This window comes from Salmo salar, unplaced genomic scaffold (assembly GCF_905237065.1).
Source record: "Salmo salar unplaced genomic scaffold, Ssal_v3.1, whole genome shotgun sequence".
In the NCBI taxonomy this organism is placed as follows: domain Eukaryota; kingdom Metazoa; phylum Chordata; class Actinopteri; order Salmoniformes; family Salmonidae; genus Salmo; species Salmo salar.
The window spans coordinates 1,777-20,937 of NW_025548558.1; the positions used below are offsets into that span (position 1 = coordinate 1,777).

The 19,161-nt window shown below is 43.9% G+C and overlaps 1 protein-coding gene across 2 annotated transcripts; it reads left to right on the plus strand.

Moving 5' to 3' along the window:
• The first annotated feature begins 5,714 nt into the window (after positions 1-5,714).
• LOC123733135 (V-set domain-containing T-cell activation inhibitor 1) lies at positions 5,715-10,676 on the plus strand. Of its 2 annotated transcripts, XM_045712510.1 has the most exons (7): positions 5,715-5,948; positions 8,703-9,023; positions 9,099-9,371; positions 9,534-9,854; positions 9,945-10,043; positions 10,183-10,246; positions 10,358-10,431. In XM_045712510.1, exons 1-6 carry the CDS (start codon positions 5,861-5,863, stop codon positions 10,218-10,220), a joined length of 1,140 nt encoding a protein of 379 aa, XP_045568466.1. In that variant the 5' UTR covers positions 5,715-5,860; the 3' UTR covers positions 10,221-10,246; positions 10,358-10,431. The 2 variants fall into 2 exon arrangements, with proteins under 2 accessions (XP_045568466.1, XP_045568465.1); XM_045712509.1 differs by lacking the exon at positions 10,183-10,246 and having other exon boundaries at positions 10,358-10,676.
• The last annotated feature ends 8,485 nt before the right edge of the window (positions 10,677-19,161 follow it).

The following is a 19,161-nucleotide window of genomic DNA, read 5'->3' on the forward strand; positions in this document are numbered from 1 at the left end:
ATTGTATGAAATGTATGCATTCACTACTGTAAGTCGCTCTGGATAAGAGCGTCTGCTAAATGACTAAAATGTAAAAATGTAAATGCAGCACTAACCTTTGATGTTCATCAGATGACACGCCTAGGACATTATGTTATACAATACATGCATGTTTTGTTCAATCATGTTCATATTTATATCAAAAACCAGCTTTTTACATTAGCATGTGACGTTCAGAACTAGCATTCCCACCGAACACTTCCGGTGAATTTACTAAATTACTCACAATAAACGTTCACAAAAAAAACATAACAATTATTTTAAGAATTATAGATACAGAACTCCTTTGTGCAATCAAGGTGTCCGATTTTAAAATAGCTTTTCGGTGAAAGCACATTTTGCAATATTCTGAGTAGATAGCCCAGCCATCACGGCTAGCTATTTTGACACCCACCAAGTTTGACCCTCACCAAACTCCGATTTACTATTAGAAAAGTTTGATTACCTTTGGTGTTCTTCGTCAGAATGCACTCCCAGGACTGCTACTTCAATAACAAATGTTGGTTTGGTTCAAAATAATCCATAGTTATATCCAAATAGCGTCGTTTTGTTCGTGCGTTCAAGACACTATCCAAGGGTGACGAAGGGTTACGCGCCCGACGCGTTTCGTGACAAAAAATTTCTAAATATTCCATTACCGTACTTCGAAGCATGTCAACCGCTGTTTAAAATCAATTTTTTATGCCATTTTTCTCAAAAAAAGCGATAATATTCCGACCGGGAGTGGTGGTTTTCGTTCAAAGAGAGAGAAAGTAAACATGGGTTCGACTCGTGCACGAGCCTCAGTCTCATAGTACTCTGACCGGCCACTATCCAAACGCGCTAATGTTTTTCAGCCAGAGCCTGCAAAGCCACGATTCAGCTTTTTGCCGCCTTCTGAGAGCCCATGGGAGCCGTAGGAAGTGTCACGTAACAGCAGAGATCCCCTGTTTTGGATAGAGATAATCAAGAAGGCCAAGAAATGGTCAGACATGGTACTTCCTGTATAGAATCTTCTCAGGTTTTGGCCTGCCAAATGAGTTCTGTTATACTCACAGACACCATTCAAACAGTTTTAGAAACTTTGGAGTGTTTTCTATCCAAGGCTAATAATTATATGCATATTCTAGTTTCTGGGCCGGAGTAATAATCAGATTAAATCGGGTACGTTTTTTATCCGGCCGTGAAAATACTGCCCCCTATCCATAACAGGTTAAGAAACCACATTCTTCTGTGGCAATTTCAGTACTTCAGCATAACATTTACTACAGGATTCCTTATGGTTCTATTTAAAGTCATGTTCTCAGAACATTAAGAAATCTTGCCATAAAAACTGAAAGAAAACATTAAACATTCAAAGAATGTTATTTAAAAACACATACATTCTGTTCTCAGCATCAACAAAACTCTTCTCTATCTTGTTAAGTGTGTTGGCTGCGCCCACTAATTGGCCACACCTGATCTTAATGAGTGCTTGTTTCCTTTGAAATAGGGTCTGTTTGAATAGACTAAAATGAACAGCTTTGTATGAGTTAAAATAAAAACAGCATGGTAGCTCCATCCTGGTGGCTCAGTGGAATAATTCCATGGATAGAGAGCAGAAGATCATCAGGTTGAATCTCATTGATGCCATGCCACAATAAAAAAATCTGTGTGTTCGCATGATAAATGCATTTCCATGGGTCTTATCTTCAAATAACCTACTATTTCTGATCTCAGAATGTTAATAAAACTTTTAGGGAACCATAGAAAAGTTCTCAGAATCTCCCTGGAAACTAAATAAATGTTCCAAGAGCAGGCACATTTTTTACTTCCATTCTCAGAACCTGTCACGTCCTGACCAGTAAAAGGGGTTAATTGTCATTGTAGTTTGGTCAGGGCGTGGCAGGGGGTGTTTGTTTTGTGTGTTTCGGGGTTTTTGGTTTATGTTCTAGATTATCTATTTCTATGTTAGTTTTGTCAATGACCTCCAATTAGAGGTAGCTGGTTGTTGTTATCTCTGATTGGAGGCCATATTTAGTTGTGTGTTTTCACTTGTGTTTGTGGGTGGTTGTTTCCTGTATAGTCTGTGCACCTTACGGGACTGTTTTTGTCGTTTGTTTTGTTTAAGTGTGTTTTCTTTAATAAAAGTAAAGAAGATGATCAACATACCCGCTGCATTTTGGTCCACTCCTTACGACGACCGTTACAGAACATTTAACTTCCTCTTTTAACGTTTAGGAAACTTTGGGTTTTATTACCAGAACCAATGGGAAACCAAAAATCTAGGTTCCCACAACTTCCAAGGAACCAAATATGCTATCTGGGCTAATAGCGATAGTAGCAATGCCTTATTCACAGTGGACGTCTGTAACGGTCATCGTGAACACAGGACCAAAACGCAGCGGGAATATGAATGCTCATCTTTTTAATATTAAGAAAAGTGAACACTTACAAAATAAACAAAACAACGACTACACAGTTCCATAAGGCAAAGTAGCTATACAGAAAACATCTACCCACAAAACCCAAAGGAAAAACAGGCTGCCTAAGTATGACTCCCAATCAGCAACAACGATATACAACTGTTCCTGATTGAGAGCCATACCCGGCCAAAACAAAGAAATCCCAAACATAGAAACACGGACATAGAATGCCCACCCAAATCACACCCTGACCAAATCTAAATAGAGACATGAAAAGGCTCTCTCAGGTCAGGGCGTGACAACGTCGCACAAGGCAGATATTTTCTTTCTGTTGGTTGATTTGGTTATCTGTGAATGTTTGTCCTTATGTTTTGATATTGAGAAGAAAAGTACTGTCATAATAGCAGTGGATCATTCCACATTATACTGTGAACATTAAATACATTCACTTTACTAGTCTTTGTTTGCTTCTGCTTCATGTTGCCTGCTCAACCCCAAACCAAACCTCTCAGTTTTACACCTCTTAACATTTGGCTCAGTGAGTCAATAGCCAATAATGCCTGGTCTTTGGAAGCTGTTTCCTGAGGATGGCTCACCTCTCACAGTTCTAGGTGACTTTAACCTCCCCACGTCTACCTTTGACTCATTCCTCTCTGCCTCCTTCTTTCCACTCCTCTCCTCTTTTGACCTCACCCTCTCACCTTCCCCCCCTACTCACAACGCAGGCAATACGCTTGACCTCATCTTTACTAGATGCTGTTCTTCCACTAATCTCATTGCAACTCCCCTCCAAGTCTCCGACCACTACCTTGTATCCTTTTCCCTCTCGCTCTCCTCCAACACTTCTCACTCTGCCCCTACTCGGATGGTATTGCGCCGTCGCAACCTTCGCTCTCTCCCTCCCGCTACTCTCTCCTCTTCCATCCTATCATCTCTTCCCTCTGCTCAAACCTTCTCCAACCTATCTCCTGATTCTGCCTCCTCAACCCTCCTCTCCTCCCTTTCTGCATCCTTTGACTCTCTATGTCCCCTATCCTCCAGGCCGGCTCGGTCCTCCCCTCCTGCTCCGTGGCTCGACGACTCATTGCGAGCTCACAGAACAGTGCTCCGGGCAGCCGAGCGGAAATGGAGGAAAACTAGCCTCCCTGCGGACCTGGCATCCTTTCACTCCCTCCTCTCTACATTTTCCTCTTCTGTTTCTGCTGCTAAAGCCACTTTCTACCACTCTAAATTCCAAGCATCTGCCTCTAACCCTAGGAAGCTCTTTGCCACCTTCTCCTCCCTCCTGAATCCTCCTCCCCCCCCCTCTCTGCGGATGACTTCGTCAACCATTTTGAAAAGAAGGTCGACGACATCCGATCCTCGTTTGTTAAGTCAAACGACACCGCTGGTCCTGCTCACACTGCCCTACCCTGTGCTTTAACCTCTTTCTCCCCTCTCTCTCCAGATGAAATCTCGCGACTTGTGATGGCCGGCCGCCCAACAACCTGCCCGCTTGACCCTATCCCCTCCTCTCTTCTCCAGACCATTTCCGGAGACCTTCTCCCTTACCTCACCTCGCTCATCAACTCATCCTTGACCACTGGCTACGTCCCTTCCGTCTTCAAGAGAGTGAGAGTTGCACCCCTTCTGAAAAAAACCTACACTCGATTCCTCCGATGTCAACAACTACAGACCAGTATCCCTTCTTTCTTTTCTCTCCAAAACTCTTGAGCGTGCCGTCCTTGGCCAGCTCTCTTGCTATCTCTCTCAGAATGACCTTCTTGATCCAAATCAGTCAGGTTTCAAGACTGGTCATTCAACTGAGACTGCTCTTCTCTGTGTCACGGATGCTCTCCGCACTGCTAAAGCTAACTCTCTCTCCTCTGCTCTCATCCTTCTAGACCTATCTGCTGCCTTTGATACTGTGAACCACCAGATCCTCCTCTCCACCCTCTCCGAGTTGGGCATCTCCGGCGCGGCCCACGCTTGGATTGCGTCCTACCTGACAGGTCGCTCCTACCAGGTGGCGTGGCGAGAATCTGTCTCCGCACCACGTGCTCTCACCACTGGTGTCCCCCAGGGCTCTGTTCTAGGCCCTCTCCTATTCTCGCTATACACCAAGTCACTTGGCTCTGTCATATCCTCACATGGTCTCTCCTATCATTGCTACGCAGACGACACACAATTAATCTTCTCCTTTCCCCTTCTGATAACCAGGTGGCGAATCGCATCTCTGCATGTCTGGCAGACATATCAGTGTGGATGACGGATCACCACCTCAAGCTGAACCTCGGCAAGACGGAGCTGCTTTTCCTCCCGGGGAAGGACTGCCCGTTCCATGATCTCGCTATCACGGTTGACAACTCCATTGTGTCCTCCTCCCAGAGTGCTAAGAACCTTGGCGTGACCCTGGACAACACCCTGTCGTTCTCCACTAACATCAAGGAGGTGACCCGATCCTGTAGGTTCATGCTCTACAACATTCGCAGAGTACGACCCTGCCTCACACAGGAAGCGGCGCAGGTCCTAATCCAGGCACTTGTCATCTCCCGTCTGGATTACTGCAACTCGCTGTTGGCTGGGCTCCCTGCCTGTGCCATTAAACCCCTACAACTCATCTAGAACGCCGCAGCCCGTCTGGTGTTCAACCTTCCCAAGTTCTCTCACGTCACCCCCGCTCCTCCGCTCTCTCCACTGGCTTCCAGTTGAAGCTCGCATCCGCAACAAGACCATGGTGCTTGCCTACAGAGCCGTGAGGGGAACGGCACCTCCGTACCTTCAGGCTCTGATCAGTCCCTACACCCAAACGAGGGCACTGCGCTCATTTACCTCTGGCCTGCTGGCCCCCTACCTCTGAGGAAGCACAGTTCCTGCTCAGCCCAGTCAAAACTGTTCGCTACTCTGGCACCCCTATGGTGGAACAAGCTCCCTCACGACGCCAGGACAGCGGAGTCAATCACCACCTTCCGGAGACACCTGAAACCCCACCTCTTTAAGGAATACCTAGGATAGGATAAAGTAATCCTTCTAATCCCCCCTAAAAGATTTAGATGCACTATTGTAAAGTGGTTGTTCCACTGGATATCATAAGGTGAATGCACCAATTTGTAAGTCGCTCTGGATAAGAGCGTCTGCTAAATGACGTAAATGTAAAATGCATGAATTGCTGTCATACCTTGTCCATAGACTATTTACAGGTTAAAGAATCCAATTTGTCATTTGGGTGAACTATCCCTTTAACTTGGTCTACCAATGGCACTGCTCTTGAAGAGTGAAACTAGGCTGACTCCTAAGGATTGTACATTCACATACCAGTCACATACTAACACAAAACCGGAATGGGCACTTTACTCTGACAAACTGGACTTGGTGAAGAGTGACAGCACAGCTACTAGATTCTGACAGAGAAGAGTTTGTATCCACGACGATAACACTGTGGTCTGGTCTCTGTGGAGATGGCCTGGGGACTGGTTTCCATGACATTAAGGGGTCTGATGTTGATGGTGATTCTGCTGTGGACTGTCACATCCACAGATGGGGGAGGTGAGTAACAACCATCATCATTCTGTCTTAGTTCGTCTGTCTTTACCTTCTGTCTGTCTCAAAATATTATATCCCAAAATAACTCCTACGTAGTCCTAGTCCCTAGACACACCTTAGGCTCTAGTGTAGTGTGAGCATTAAATAGGTGTAAGCAATGTGGTGAAACCTCTACCTAACCAGATTACAATAGCAGACTCCATATCATATGAAAAATACCATATAACTGAAACATGAATTACTGTAGATCATAAACATGGTCATTACAGAAGACTGACAAATTACTTCAACAGCAGACTTTTCCTGTTGTGCGTACTGATCTTTGGCCACTTCCACCCTAAGACAAAGTGTTAAAACCTCTTACAGCTCCTTAAGGATAGGGGCAGTATTGACAATTTCGGGAAAGATATGTGCCCATATTAAACTGCCTCCTACTCAAACTCAGAAGGTAGGATATGCATAGTATTAGTAGATTTGGATAGAAAACACTGAAGTTTCTAAAACCGTTTGAATGGTGTCTGTGAGTATAACAGAACTCATATGGCAAGCAAAAACCTGAGAGAAATCCTACCAGGAAGTGGAAATCTGGATGCATGGGCTCTCTAAGTCGTTTCCTATTGAATACACAGTGATGTAGTAATAATTGTGCACTTCCTACGGCTTCCACTAGATGTCAACAGTCTTTACAAAGTTGTTTGAGTCATCTACGATGAACAGAGACCGAATGAGAAGGAGGGGAGGTTGTTGAGGCAGGGGGTGACATCACTTCTTGGTGCGCGTTCACGAGGGTGGATCCTCCGTTCCAAAACGTTTTTCAAGCCCAGGAACCGTCCGGTTGAAATATTACTGAATCTTCACATTCTAAAGGCCCTAAAGATTGATGTTTTACAACGTTTGACATGTTTGAACGAACGTAAATACAACTTTTTTAAAACTTTTCGTCGTGACATTGTCGCGCGCTTCCTACATTTGGAGTAGCTTACTTAACACGCGAACATCAAGGAGTTATTTGGACATAAATTATGGACTTTATCGAACAAAACAACATTTGTTGTGGACCTGGGATTCCTGGAAGTGCCTTCTGATGAAGATCAAAGGTAAGGGAATATTTGTAATGCAATTTATGATTTTAGATGACTCCAAGATGGCGGCTGTCTGTATAGCCTAGTGTATTTTTCTGAGCTCAGTACTCCGATTATTGCAAAGAGTGCTTTCCTCGTGAAGCTTTTATGAAATCTTTCATAGCGTTTGCATAAAAGAGATGTTCATCTATAATTCTTTGAATGACAGCTTAATTTTGTATCAACGTTTATGACAAGTATTTTTGTAAATTGTGGCGCAGATTCACCGGCAGTATTTGAGGGAAAATATTTTCTGAACGTCACGCGCCGATGTAAAATGCTGTTTTTATATATAAATATGAACTTTATCGAACAAAAAATGCATGTATTGTGTAACATGATGTCCTAGGAGTGTCATCTGATGAAGATCGTCAAAGGTTAGTGCTGCATTTAGCTGTGTTTTGGGTATTTGTGATGCATGCTAGTTGCTTGGAAATGGCTGTGTGGTTATTTTTGTCGATGTACTCTCCTAACATAATCTAATGTTTTGCTTTCGCTGTAAAGCCTTTTTGAAATCGGACAACGTGGTTCGATTCAGTAGAAGTGTATCTATAAAATGGTCTTGTGTTTGAGAAATAGAAATTATTAGATTTGGTTTAGAATATGGCGCTCTGATTTTACACTGGCTGTTGATCCCGCTAATGGGATTGGAGCTGTAATAACACTGATTATACCAATTTGGACAGTAAACCCCATTTTTACCCTCAGAACACCCTCAATTCATCAGGACATGGACTCTACAACGGGTCAAAAGCATTCCAAAGGGATGATGGCCCACGTTGACACCAATGCTTCCTACATTTCTGTCAAGTTGGCTGGATGTCCTTTGGGTGGTGAACCATTCTTGATACACACGGGAAACTGTTGAGCGTGAACAACCCAGCTGCGTTGCAGTTATTGACACAAACCGATGCGCCTGGAATATACTACCATAACCTGTTCAAAGGCACTTACATCTTTTGTCTTGCCCATTCACCCTCTGAATGTCACACATACATAATCCATTTATCAATTGTTTCAAGGCTAAAAAATCCTTCTTTAACCTTTCTCCTCCCCTTCATCTACATAGATTGAAGTGGATTTAACAAGTGACATCAATAAGTGATCAATAAGCCTTCATCAATAAGCTTTCACCTGTATTCACCTGGTCAGTCTATGGCATGGAAAGAGCAGGTGTCTTTAATGTTTTGTACACTCAGTGTGTATGAAGCATGTGAGCATGTGATTGACTATGAGGTCTCATCAACGTCTCTCTGTGATTGTTTGAACAACTATTGTAAGAATCAGTGATTAAACAACAGACAAGACAGGCTAAGATGGTTTATCAATGTAAATGATTGCTGAATGGGTGTGTAGTATGATTAGAAGCATGAAGGAAGTGTAGTCATTCAGGTCTGACTGGAGTCTTTACTTTAGATTGTGATTTTAGTTAGAGGTTAGGTGCTGTGGGTGTGGAGGGGGGCGGGTGGAGGACCGAGGAGGACCACAATGACAGATTAGACTCAGGTTAAAATTAATAATAATAACAGGTTACTCACTTTACCAAGGTATCTGACTATTGGGGAGTATAGGAGTCTGTATATGAATCCCTTCTGGTCCAGATGCTTATTTAACGTGTGTGTTTATTTACTTGCAGACGTCCATGTAACCTGTGTGTTCTCAGAGGATTGTGTCCTGCCCTGCAGCTTCCAGCCTGACAGTGAGGAAGTCATCCACTGGCTGAAACCAGAAGACAAGAACCTGAGCACCATCCACTCCTACTACTACAGTACAGATCAGCTCAAACAGCAGAGCCAGCCTTACAGAGGGAGAACAGCCCTGTTCAATGACCAGATCCCCAAAGGAAACGCTTCACTACTGCTGAGAGGGATCACACTCCAGGACCAGGGCAGATACAAGTGTTACACCAGCACTATTAAAGGCAACAAGGAGTCCTGCGTTAACATAGCAGTGGAGGGTACGGAATGTCTGTCTGTCTGTCTATGATGATCACTTCATGGCTGCTCCATGTGTAATGTCTACTTTGTTGCAGCTCCAGTCCGCTTGGTGGACATACAGTTATCAGATGACATCATCACCTGCAGTTCTACAGGTATCTACCCCGAGCCTAAACTCACCTGGTCCACTGACCCCCCCTCTGACCTTTCATTTGACCCTGGAACCATCCAGAACTCCACCAGCATCAAGGTGGATGACCGGGGCCTCTATGACATCACCAGCACAAAACAGTTTAGCAGAGACCGAACCAACATCTGTACCGTGACCTCTGGGACAGTAGAAAGGACAGCAACCCTGAAACAGCAAGGTAATCAATTAATCAACCTATTAATCAATCAATTCATACATCAATGAATAAATTCATCAATATATTTATCTGCCTGCAAACTGTACAAAAACAAGACATCATTGTGAGATAAAATACACAAAGATCAAGCTAAAAAGGCTGTTTCTCATGACATCATTTCAGATCCGGTCCAGGGTCCTCCAAGCAGTGAGGTGTCCATCCTCTGCAGTGTCTCTCAGTCTGACCTCCTGACCTTTGACCTCACCTGGAGGTTCAACCTGACAGACACCATCCTCACCTCCAGCTACACCAATGGCACACCTCAGATGCAGGTTGATGACCAGTGGAAGGAGCAGGTTCAGAGTTTGTCTGACTCTGGCAGCCTTCAGCTCCACAAGTTAACCATGGTCCACCAGGGGACCTACAGCTGTGAACTCTCTACTGCCAGAGACACACACCTGATCCTCACCTACCTGCAGATCACACCTGATAAACTATCTGATGGTACAAAGTTTACTTTTACTGTTTCCCCTCACTGTAAGTCACAGGATCACATTAAACAATACAACTGATACTCTGTATTTTCTCCTTCAGTTTCAGATGGACTGAGTCCAGGTGCAATCACTGGTATAGCAGCAGCAATTATAGCAGCAGCAATTATAGCAGCAGCAGTGATATGTTTCAGGCTGAGAGGTAAGTTATGATGATGACATCATAATCTGTTGAACCATTTAAAACAACCACCTCCTGATGAACAGAGAGTAGGGTTACATTGGTGGCTTTTGATGAACAGCATTGAGTTTCTGCTATTTTACTGCCTCCCATCTCGTAGCATTCTGCCCCCAATGTAGAAGCAACACGGTCATCTGAAGAGGGAGAGTCACTCTCTGCCACAGGTAGACGTCCATGGAATATTCATGTCCTTATGGTTACATTTATTTACTCATACTAGCTGTTTGTGTGTCTGAATCCTGCTAACTCACCCTAAACTCACCTATCCCCTCCAGCAAATACAAATGGTCCAAATGAAAACGGTCAGAGTGGAATACCACTTCAGAATGGAGAAGAAAGAGAGGAAGACTAGAACAAGGTCAAGGAGAAGACGGATCAGCCACATCAACCATACTAATGCCTCAGACAGAAGGAGATAACATTGACTAAGGGGAGGACAAAGAGGAAAGGTGACAATTAGATAATTGTCCAATTGCATATAGGCAATGCTAACACTTTCACCAACAAAAGGCAAGGTGTAGCTATAATCATATTGCTTACACACCTGTCCAATCCTTTCAGGTCTCCATGTAGTGGCTAGCCGGGGGGTAGTGGCTAGCCGGGGGGTAGTGGCTAGCCGGGGGGTAGTGGCTAGCCGGGGGGTAGTGGCTAGCCGGGGGGTAGTGGCTAGCCGGGGGTAGTGGCTAGGGGTTGTTTCTGGACCAAACCCATATTTGACATCAAAAAACAATGTTTTGCAAGTAAAATGTGAAATTACCAATGTGTATCTCCTGTATCAGGTATTGTTACTACTCAGTGACAGTATGTCATTCACCATCTTTGTGTCTTGGAGAGGCCTGTCAGCCTCAACACACACTGAATGGACAGGACAGGACCTGTTTCACCATCAGAAGTAACTTGCTGGCATGTTAATCAATCAATTACAATACATTATTAGGAGAAGTAGTTGATTGATTGCGGGACATAGTTTTTTAAAGTTTCAGTTTATTTTATTTTTGTGTGTGTTTATTCATTTTGTTATAGCAGGAGGAAGTAGCTACACTGAGTATATCTACTGTAGCATCACACCCTCACCTTGATGAATGCAGGTGATCTTTACCTGTATGTAACATGATCCCTCTGGAAGTCCCAGACTCTCTCTGAAGAGAGAGGAGCTATAGTAGCAGGAACAATAAGTTACCTGAACCAGAATGGGAAGCTATGATGATAACAACCATAGTCAGCCTCTATTGAGACAATTAACACACCATAATGTTATACATTTAGTAGAGAACGGTAGTGACTATTGGTTTTGATTGGGTTATACAACCTTCCCATAAAGTCTCCCACAGGTTTCCTCATGGATCTATCCAGTCATGTTCTCAATTTGTTCAGAGAACGTTAACCTCTTACATCTAGACGTTCCGCTAGCGGAACACCTGCTCCAATATCCAATGATAGGCGTGGCGCGAATTACAAATTCCTCAACAACAAAAAAAACTTCAATTTTTCAAACATATGACTATTTTACACCATTTAAGACAAGACTCTCCTTTATCTAACCACACTGTCCTATTTCAAAAAGGCTTTACAGCGAAAGCAAAACATTAGATTATGTCAGCAGAGTACCCAGCCAGAAATAATCAGACACCCATTTTTCAAGCTAGCATATAATGTCACAAAAACAAAACCACAGCAAAGCCTCCTGTAGCTATAGAGCATGGTGTTTGCAACATGGTACGGGGCCAGCACAGAAAAAAAAATTATAATTGTAGAATGTATGCATTCACAGTAACTACGTTGTGACTAAAATGTAAAAATGTAAATGCAGCACTAACCTTTGATGTTCATCAGATGACACGCCTAGGACATTATGTTATACAATACATGCATGTTTTGTTCAATCATGTTCATATTTATATCAAAAACCAGCTTTTTACATTAGCATGTGACGTTCAGAACTAGCATTCCCACCGAACACTTCCGGTGAATTTACTAAATTACTCACAATAAACGTTCACAAAAAACATAACAATTATTTTAAGAATTATAGATACAGAACTCCTTTGTGCAATCAAGGTGTCCGATTTTAAAATAGCTTTTCGGTGAAAGCACATTTTGCAATATTCTGAGTAGATAGCCCAGCCATCACGGCTAGCTATTTTGACACCCACCAAGTTTGACCCTCACCAAACTCCGATTTACTATTAGAAAAGTTTGATTACCTTTGGTGTTCTTCGTCAGAATGCACTCCCAGGACTGCTACTTCAATAACAAATGTTGGTTTGGTTCAAAATAATCCATAGTTATATCCAAATAGCGTCGTTTTGTTCGTGCGTTCAAGACACTATCCAAGGGTGACGAAGGGTTACGCGCCCGACGCGTTTCGTGACAAAAAATTTCTAAATATTCCATTACCGTACTTCGAAGCATGTCAACCGCTGTTTAAAATCAATTTTTATGCCATTTTTCTCAAAAAAGCGATAATATTCCGACCGGGAGTGGTGGTTTTCGTTCAAAGAGAGAGAAAGTAAACATGGGTTCGACTCGTGCACGAGCCTCAGTCTCATAGTACTCTGACCGGCCACTATCCAAACGCGCTAATGTTTTTCAGCCAGAGCCTGCAAAGCCACGATTCAGCTTTTTGCCGCCTTCTGAGAGCCCATGGGAGCCGTAGGAAGTGTCACGTAACAGCAGAGATCCCCTGTTTTGGATAGAGATAATCAAGAAGGCCAAGAAATGGTCAGACATGGTACTTCCTGTATAGAATCTTCTCAGGTTTTGGCCTGCCAAATGAGTTCTGTTATACTCACAGACACCATTCAAACAGTTTTAGAAACTTTGGAGTGTTTTCTATCCAAGGCTAATAATTATATGCATATTCTAGTTTCTGGGCCGGAGTAATAATCAGATTAAATCGGGTACGTTTTTTATCCGGCCGTGAAAATACTGCCCCCTATCCATAACAGGTTAAGAAACCACATTCTTCTGTGGCAATTTCAGTACTTCAGCATAACATTTACTACAGGATTCCTTATGGTTCTATTTAAAGTCATGTTCTCAGAACATTAAGAAATCTTGCCATAAAAACTGAAAGAAAACATTAAACATTCAAAGAATGTTATTTAAAAACACATACATTCTGTTCTCAGCATCAACAAAACTCTTCTCTATCTTGTTAGTGTGTTGGCTGCGCCCACTAATTGGCCACACCTGATCTTAATGAGTGCTTGTTTCCTTTGAAATAGGGTCTGTTTGAATAGACTAAAATGAACAGCTTTGTATGAGTTAAAATAAAAACAGCATGGTAGCTCCATCCTGGTGGCTCAGTGGAATAATTCCATGGATAGAGAGCAGAAGATCATCAGGTTGAATCTCATTGATGCCATGCCACAATAAAAAAATCTGTGTGTTCGCATGATAAATGCATTTCCATGGGTCTTATCTTCAAATAACCTACTATTTCTGATCTCAGAATGTTAATAAAACTTTTAGGGAACCATAGAAAAGTTCTCAGAATCTCCCTGGAAACTAAATAAATGTTCCAAGAGCAGGCACATTTTTTACTTCCATTCTCAGAACCTGTCACGTCCTGACCAGTAAAAGGGGTTAATTGTCATTGTAGTTTGGTCAGGGCGTGGCAGGGGGTGTTTGTTTTGTGTGTTTCGGGGTTTTTGGTTTATGTTCTAGATTATCTATTTCTATGTTAGTTTTGTCAATGACCTCCAATTAGAGGTAGCTGGTTGTTGTTATCTCTGATTGGAGGCCATATTTAGTTGTGTGTTTTCACTTGTGTTTGTGGGTGGTTGTTTCCTGTATAGTCTGTGCACCTTACGGGACTGTTTTTGTCGTTTGTTTTGTTTAAGTGTGTTTTCTTTAATAAAAGTAAAGAAGATGATCAACATACCCGCTGCATTTTGGTCCACTCCTTACGACGACCGTTACAGAACATTTAACTTCCTCTTTTAACGTTTAGGAAACTTTGGGTTTTATTACCAGAACCAATGGGAAACCAAAAATCTAGGTTCCCACAACTTCCAAGGAACCAAATATGCTATCTGGGCTAATAGCGATAGTAGCAATGCCTTATTCACAGTGGACGTCTGTAACGGTCATCGTGAACACAGGACCAAAACGCAGCGGGAATATGAATGCTCATCTTTTTAATATTAAGAAAAGTGAACACTTACAAAATAAACAAAACAACGACTACACAGTTCCATAAGGCAAAGTAGCTATACAGAAAACATCTACCCACAAAACCCAAAGGAAAAACAGGCTGCCTAAGTATGACTCCCAATCAGCAACAACGATATACAACTGTTCCTGATTGAGAGCCATACCCGCCAAAACAAAGAAATCCCAAACATAGAAACACGGACATAGAATGCCCACCCAAATCACACCCTGACCAAATCTAAATAGAGACATGAAAAGGCTCTCTCAGGTCAGGGCGTGACAACGTCGCACAAGGCAGATATTTTCTTTCTGTTGGTTGATTTGGTTATCTGTGAATGTTTGTCCTTATGTTTTGATATTGAGAAGAAAAGTACTGTCATAATAGCAGTGGATCATTCCACATTATACTGTGAACATTAAATACATTCACTTTACTAGTCTTTGTTTGCTTCTGCTTCATGTTGCCTGCTCAACCCCAAACCAAACCTCTCAGTTTTACACCTCTTAACATTTGGCTCAGTGAGTCAATAGCCAATAATGCCTGGTCTTTGGAAGCTGTTTCCTGAGGATGGCTCACCTCTCACAGTTCTAGGTGACTTTAACCTCCCCACGTCTACCTTTGACTCATTCCTCTCTGCCTCCTTCTTTCCACTCCTCTCCTCTTTTGACCTCACCCTCTCACCTTCCCCCCTACTCACAACGCAGGCAATACGCTTGACCTCATCTTTACTAGATGCTGTTCTTCCACTAATCTCATTGCAACTCCCCTCCAAGTCTCCGACCACTACCTTGTATCCTTTTCCCTCTCGCTCTCCTCCAACACTTCTCACTCTGCCCCTACTCGGATGGTATTGCGCCGTCGCAACCTTCGCTCTCTCCCTCCCGCTACTCTCTCCTCTTCCATCCTATCATCTCTTCCCTCTGCTCAAACCTTCTCCAACCTATCTCCTGATTCTGCCTCCTCAACCCTCCTCTCCTCCCTTTCTGCATCCTTTGACTCTCTATGTCCCCTATCCTCCAGGCCGGCTCGGTCCTCCCCTCCTGCTCCGTGGCTCGACGACTCATTGCGAGCTCACAGAACAGTGCTCCGGGCAGCCGAGCGGAAATGGAGGAAAACTAGCCTCCCTGCGGACCTGGCATCCTTTCACTCCCTCCTCTCTACATTTTCCTCTTCTGTTTCTGCTGCTAAAGCCACTTTCTACCACTCTAAATTCCAAGCATCTGCCTCTAACCCTAGGAAGCTCTTTGCCACCTTCTCCTCCCTCCTGAATCCTCCTCCCCCCCCCCTCTCTGCGGATGACTTCGTCAACCATTTTGAAAAGAAGGTCGACGACATCCGATCCTCGTTTGTTAAGTCAAACGACACCGCTGGTCCTGCTCACACTGCCCTACCCTGTGCTTTAACCTCTTTCTCCCCTCTCTCTCCAGATGAAATCTCGCGACTTGTGATGGCCGGCCGCCCAACAACCTGCCCGCTTGACCCTATCCCCTCCTCTCTTCTCCAGACCATTTCCGGAGACCTTCTCCCTTACCTCACCTCGCTCATCAACTCATCCTTGACCACTGGCTACGTCCCTTCCGTCTTCAAGAGAGTGAGAGTTGCACCCCTTCTGAAAAAACCTACACTCGATTCCTCCGATGTCAACAACTACAGACCAGTATCCCTTCTTTCTTTTCTCTCCAAAACTCTTGAGCGTGCCGTCCTTGGCCAGCTCTCTTGCTATCTCTCTCAGAATGACCTTCTTGATCCAAATCAGTCAGGTTTCAAGACTGGTCATTCAACTGAGACTGCTCTTCTCTGTGTCACGGATGCTCTCCGCACTGCTAAAGCTAACTCTCTCTCCTCTGCTCTCATCCTTCTAGACCTATCTGCTGCCTTTGATACTGTGAACCACCAGATCCTCCTCTCCACCCTCTCCGAGTTGGGCATCTCCGGCGCGGCCCACGCTTGGATTGCGTCCTACCTGACAGGTCGCTCCTACCAGGTGGCGTGGCGAGAATCTGTCTCCGCACCACGTGCTCTCACCACTGGTGTCCCCCAGGGCTCTGTTCTAGGCCCTCTCCTATTCTCGCTATACACCAAGTCACTTGGCTCTGTCATATCCTCACATGGTCTCTCCTATCATTGCTACGCAGACGACACACAATTAATCTTCTCCTTTCCCCCTTCTGATAACCAGGTGGCGAATCGCATCTCTGCATGTCTGGCAGACATATCAGTGTGGATGACGGATCACCACCTCAAGCTGAACCTCGGCAAGACGGAGCTGCTTTTCCTCCCGGGGAAGGACTGCCCGTTCCATGATCTCGCTATCACGGTTGACAACTCCATTGTGTCCTCCTCCCAGAGTGCTAAGAACCTTGGCGTGACCCTGGACAACACCCTGTCGTTCTCCACTAACATCAAGGAGGTGACCCGATCCTGTAGGTTCATGCTCTACAACATTCGCAGAGTACGACCCTGCCTCACACAGGAAGCGGCGCAGGTCCTAATCCAGGCACTTGTCATCTCCCGTCTGGATTACTGCAACTCGCTGTTGGCTGGGCTCCCCTGCCTGTGCCATTAAACCCCTACAACTCATCTAGAACGCCGCAGCCCGTCTGGTGTTCAACCTTCCCAAGTTCTCTCACGTCACCCCGCTCCTCCGCTCTCTCCACTGGCTTCCAGTTGAAGCTCGCATCCGCAACAAGACCATGGTGCTTGCCTACAGAGCCGTGAGGGGAACGGCACCTCCGTACCTTCAGGCTCTGATCAGTCCCTACACCCAAACGAGGGCACTGCGCTCATTTACCTCTGGCCTGCTGGCCCCCTACCTCTGAGGAAGCACAGTTCCTGCTCAGCCCAGTCAAAACTGTTCGCTACTCTGGCACCCCCTATGGTGGAACAAGCTCCCTCACGACGCCAGGACAGCGGAGTCAATCACCACCTTCCGGAGACACCTGAAACCCCACCTCTTTAAGGAATACCTAGGATAGGATAAAGTAATCCTTCTAATCCCCCCTAAAAGATTTAGATGCACTATTGTAAAGTGGTTGTTCCACTGGATATCATAAGGTGAATGCACCAATTTGTAAGTCGCTCTGGATAAGAGCGTCTGCTAAATGACGTAAATGTAAAATGCATGAATTGCTGTCATACCTTGTCCATAGACTATTTACAGGTTAAAGAATCCAATTTGTCATTTGGGTGAACTATCCCTTTAACTTGGTCTACCAATGGCACTGCTCTTGAAGAGTGAAACTAGGCTGACTCCTAAGGATTGTACATTCACATACCAGTCACATACTAACACAAAACCGGAATGGGCACTTTACTCTGACAAACTGGACTTGGTGAAGAGTGACAGCACAGCTACTAGATTCTGACAGAGAAGAGTTTGTATCCACGACGATAACACTGTGGTCTGGTCTCTGTGGAGATGGCCTGGGGACTGGTTTCCATGACATTAAGGGGTCTGATGTTGATGGTGATTCTGCTGTGGACTGTCACATCCACAGATGGGGGAGGTGAGTAACAACCATCATCATTCTGTCTTAGTTCGTCTGTCTTTACCTTCTGTCTGTCTCAAAATATTATATCCCAAAATAACTCCTACGTAGTCCTAGTCCCTAGACACACCTTAGGCTCTAGTGTAGTGTGAGCATTAAATAGGTGTAAGCAATGTGGTGAAACCTCTACCTAACCAGATTACAATAGCAGACTCCATATCATATGAAAAATACCATATAACTGAAACATGAATTACTGTAGATCATAAACATGGTCATTACAGAAGACTGACAAATTACTTCAACAGCAGACTTTTCCTGTTGTGCGTACTGATCTTTGGCCACTTCCACCCTAAGACAAAGTGTTAAAACCTCTTACAGCTCCTTAAGGATAGGGGCAGTATTGACAATTTCGGGGAAAGATATGTGCCCATATTAAACTGCCTCCTACTCAAACTCAGAAGGTAGGATATGCATAGTATTAGTAGATTTGGATAGAAAACACTGAAGTTTCTAAAACCGTTTGAATGGTGTCTGTGAGTATAACAGAACTCATATGGCAAGCAAAAACCTGAGAGAAATCCTACCAGGAAGTGGAAATCTGGATGCATGGGCTCTCTAAGTCGTTTCCTATTGAATACACAGTGATGTAGTAATAATTGTGCACTTCCTACGGCTTCCACTAGATGTCAACAGTCTTTACAAAGTTGTTTGAGTCATCTACGATGAACAGAGACCGAATGAGAAGGAGGGGAGGTTGTTGAGGCAGGGGGTGACATCACTTCTTGGTGCGCGTTCACGAGGGTGGATCCTCCGTTCCAAAACGTTTTTCAAGCCCAGGAACCGTCCGGTTGAAATATTACTGAATCTTCACATTCTAAAGGCCCTAAAGATTGATGTTTTACAACGTTTGACATGTTTGAACGAACGTAAATACAACTTTTTTAAAACTTTTCGTCGTGACATTGTCCGCGCTTCCTACATTTGGAGTAGCTTACTTAACACGCGAACATCAAGGAGTTATTTGGACATAAATTATGGACTTTATCGAACAAAACAACATTTGTTGTGGACCTGGGATTCCTGGAAGTGCCTTCTGATGAAGATCAAAGGTAAGGGAATATTTGTAATGCAATTTATGATTTTAGATGACTCCAAGATGGCGGCTGTCTGTATAGCCTAGTGTATTTTTCTGAGCTCAGTACTCCGATTATTGCAAAGAGTGCTTTCCTCGTGAAGCTTTTATGAAATCTTTCATAGCGTTTGCATAAAAGAGATGTTCATCTATAATTCTTTGAATGACAGCTTAATTTTGTATCAACGTTTATGACAAGTATTTTTGTAAATTGTGGCGCAGATTCACCGGCAGTATTTGAGGGAAAATATTTTCTGAACGTCACGCGCCGATGTAAAATGCTGTTTTTATATATAA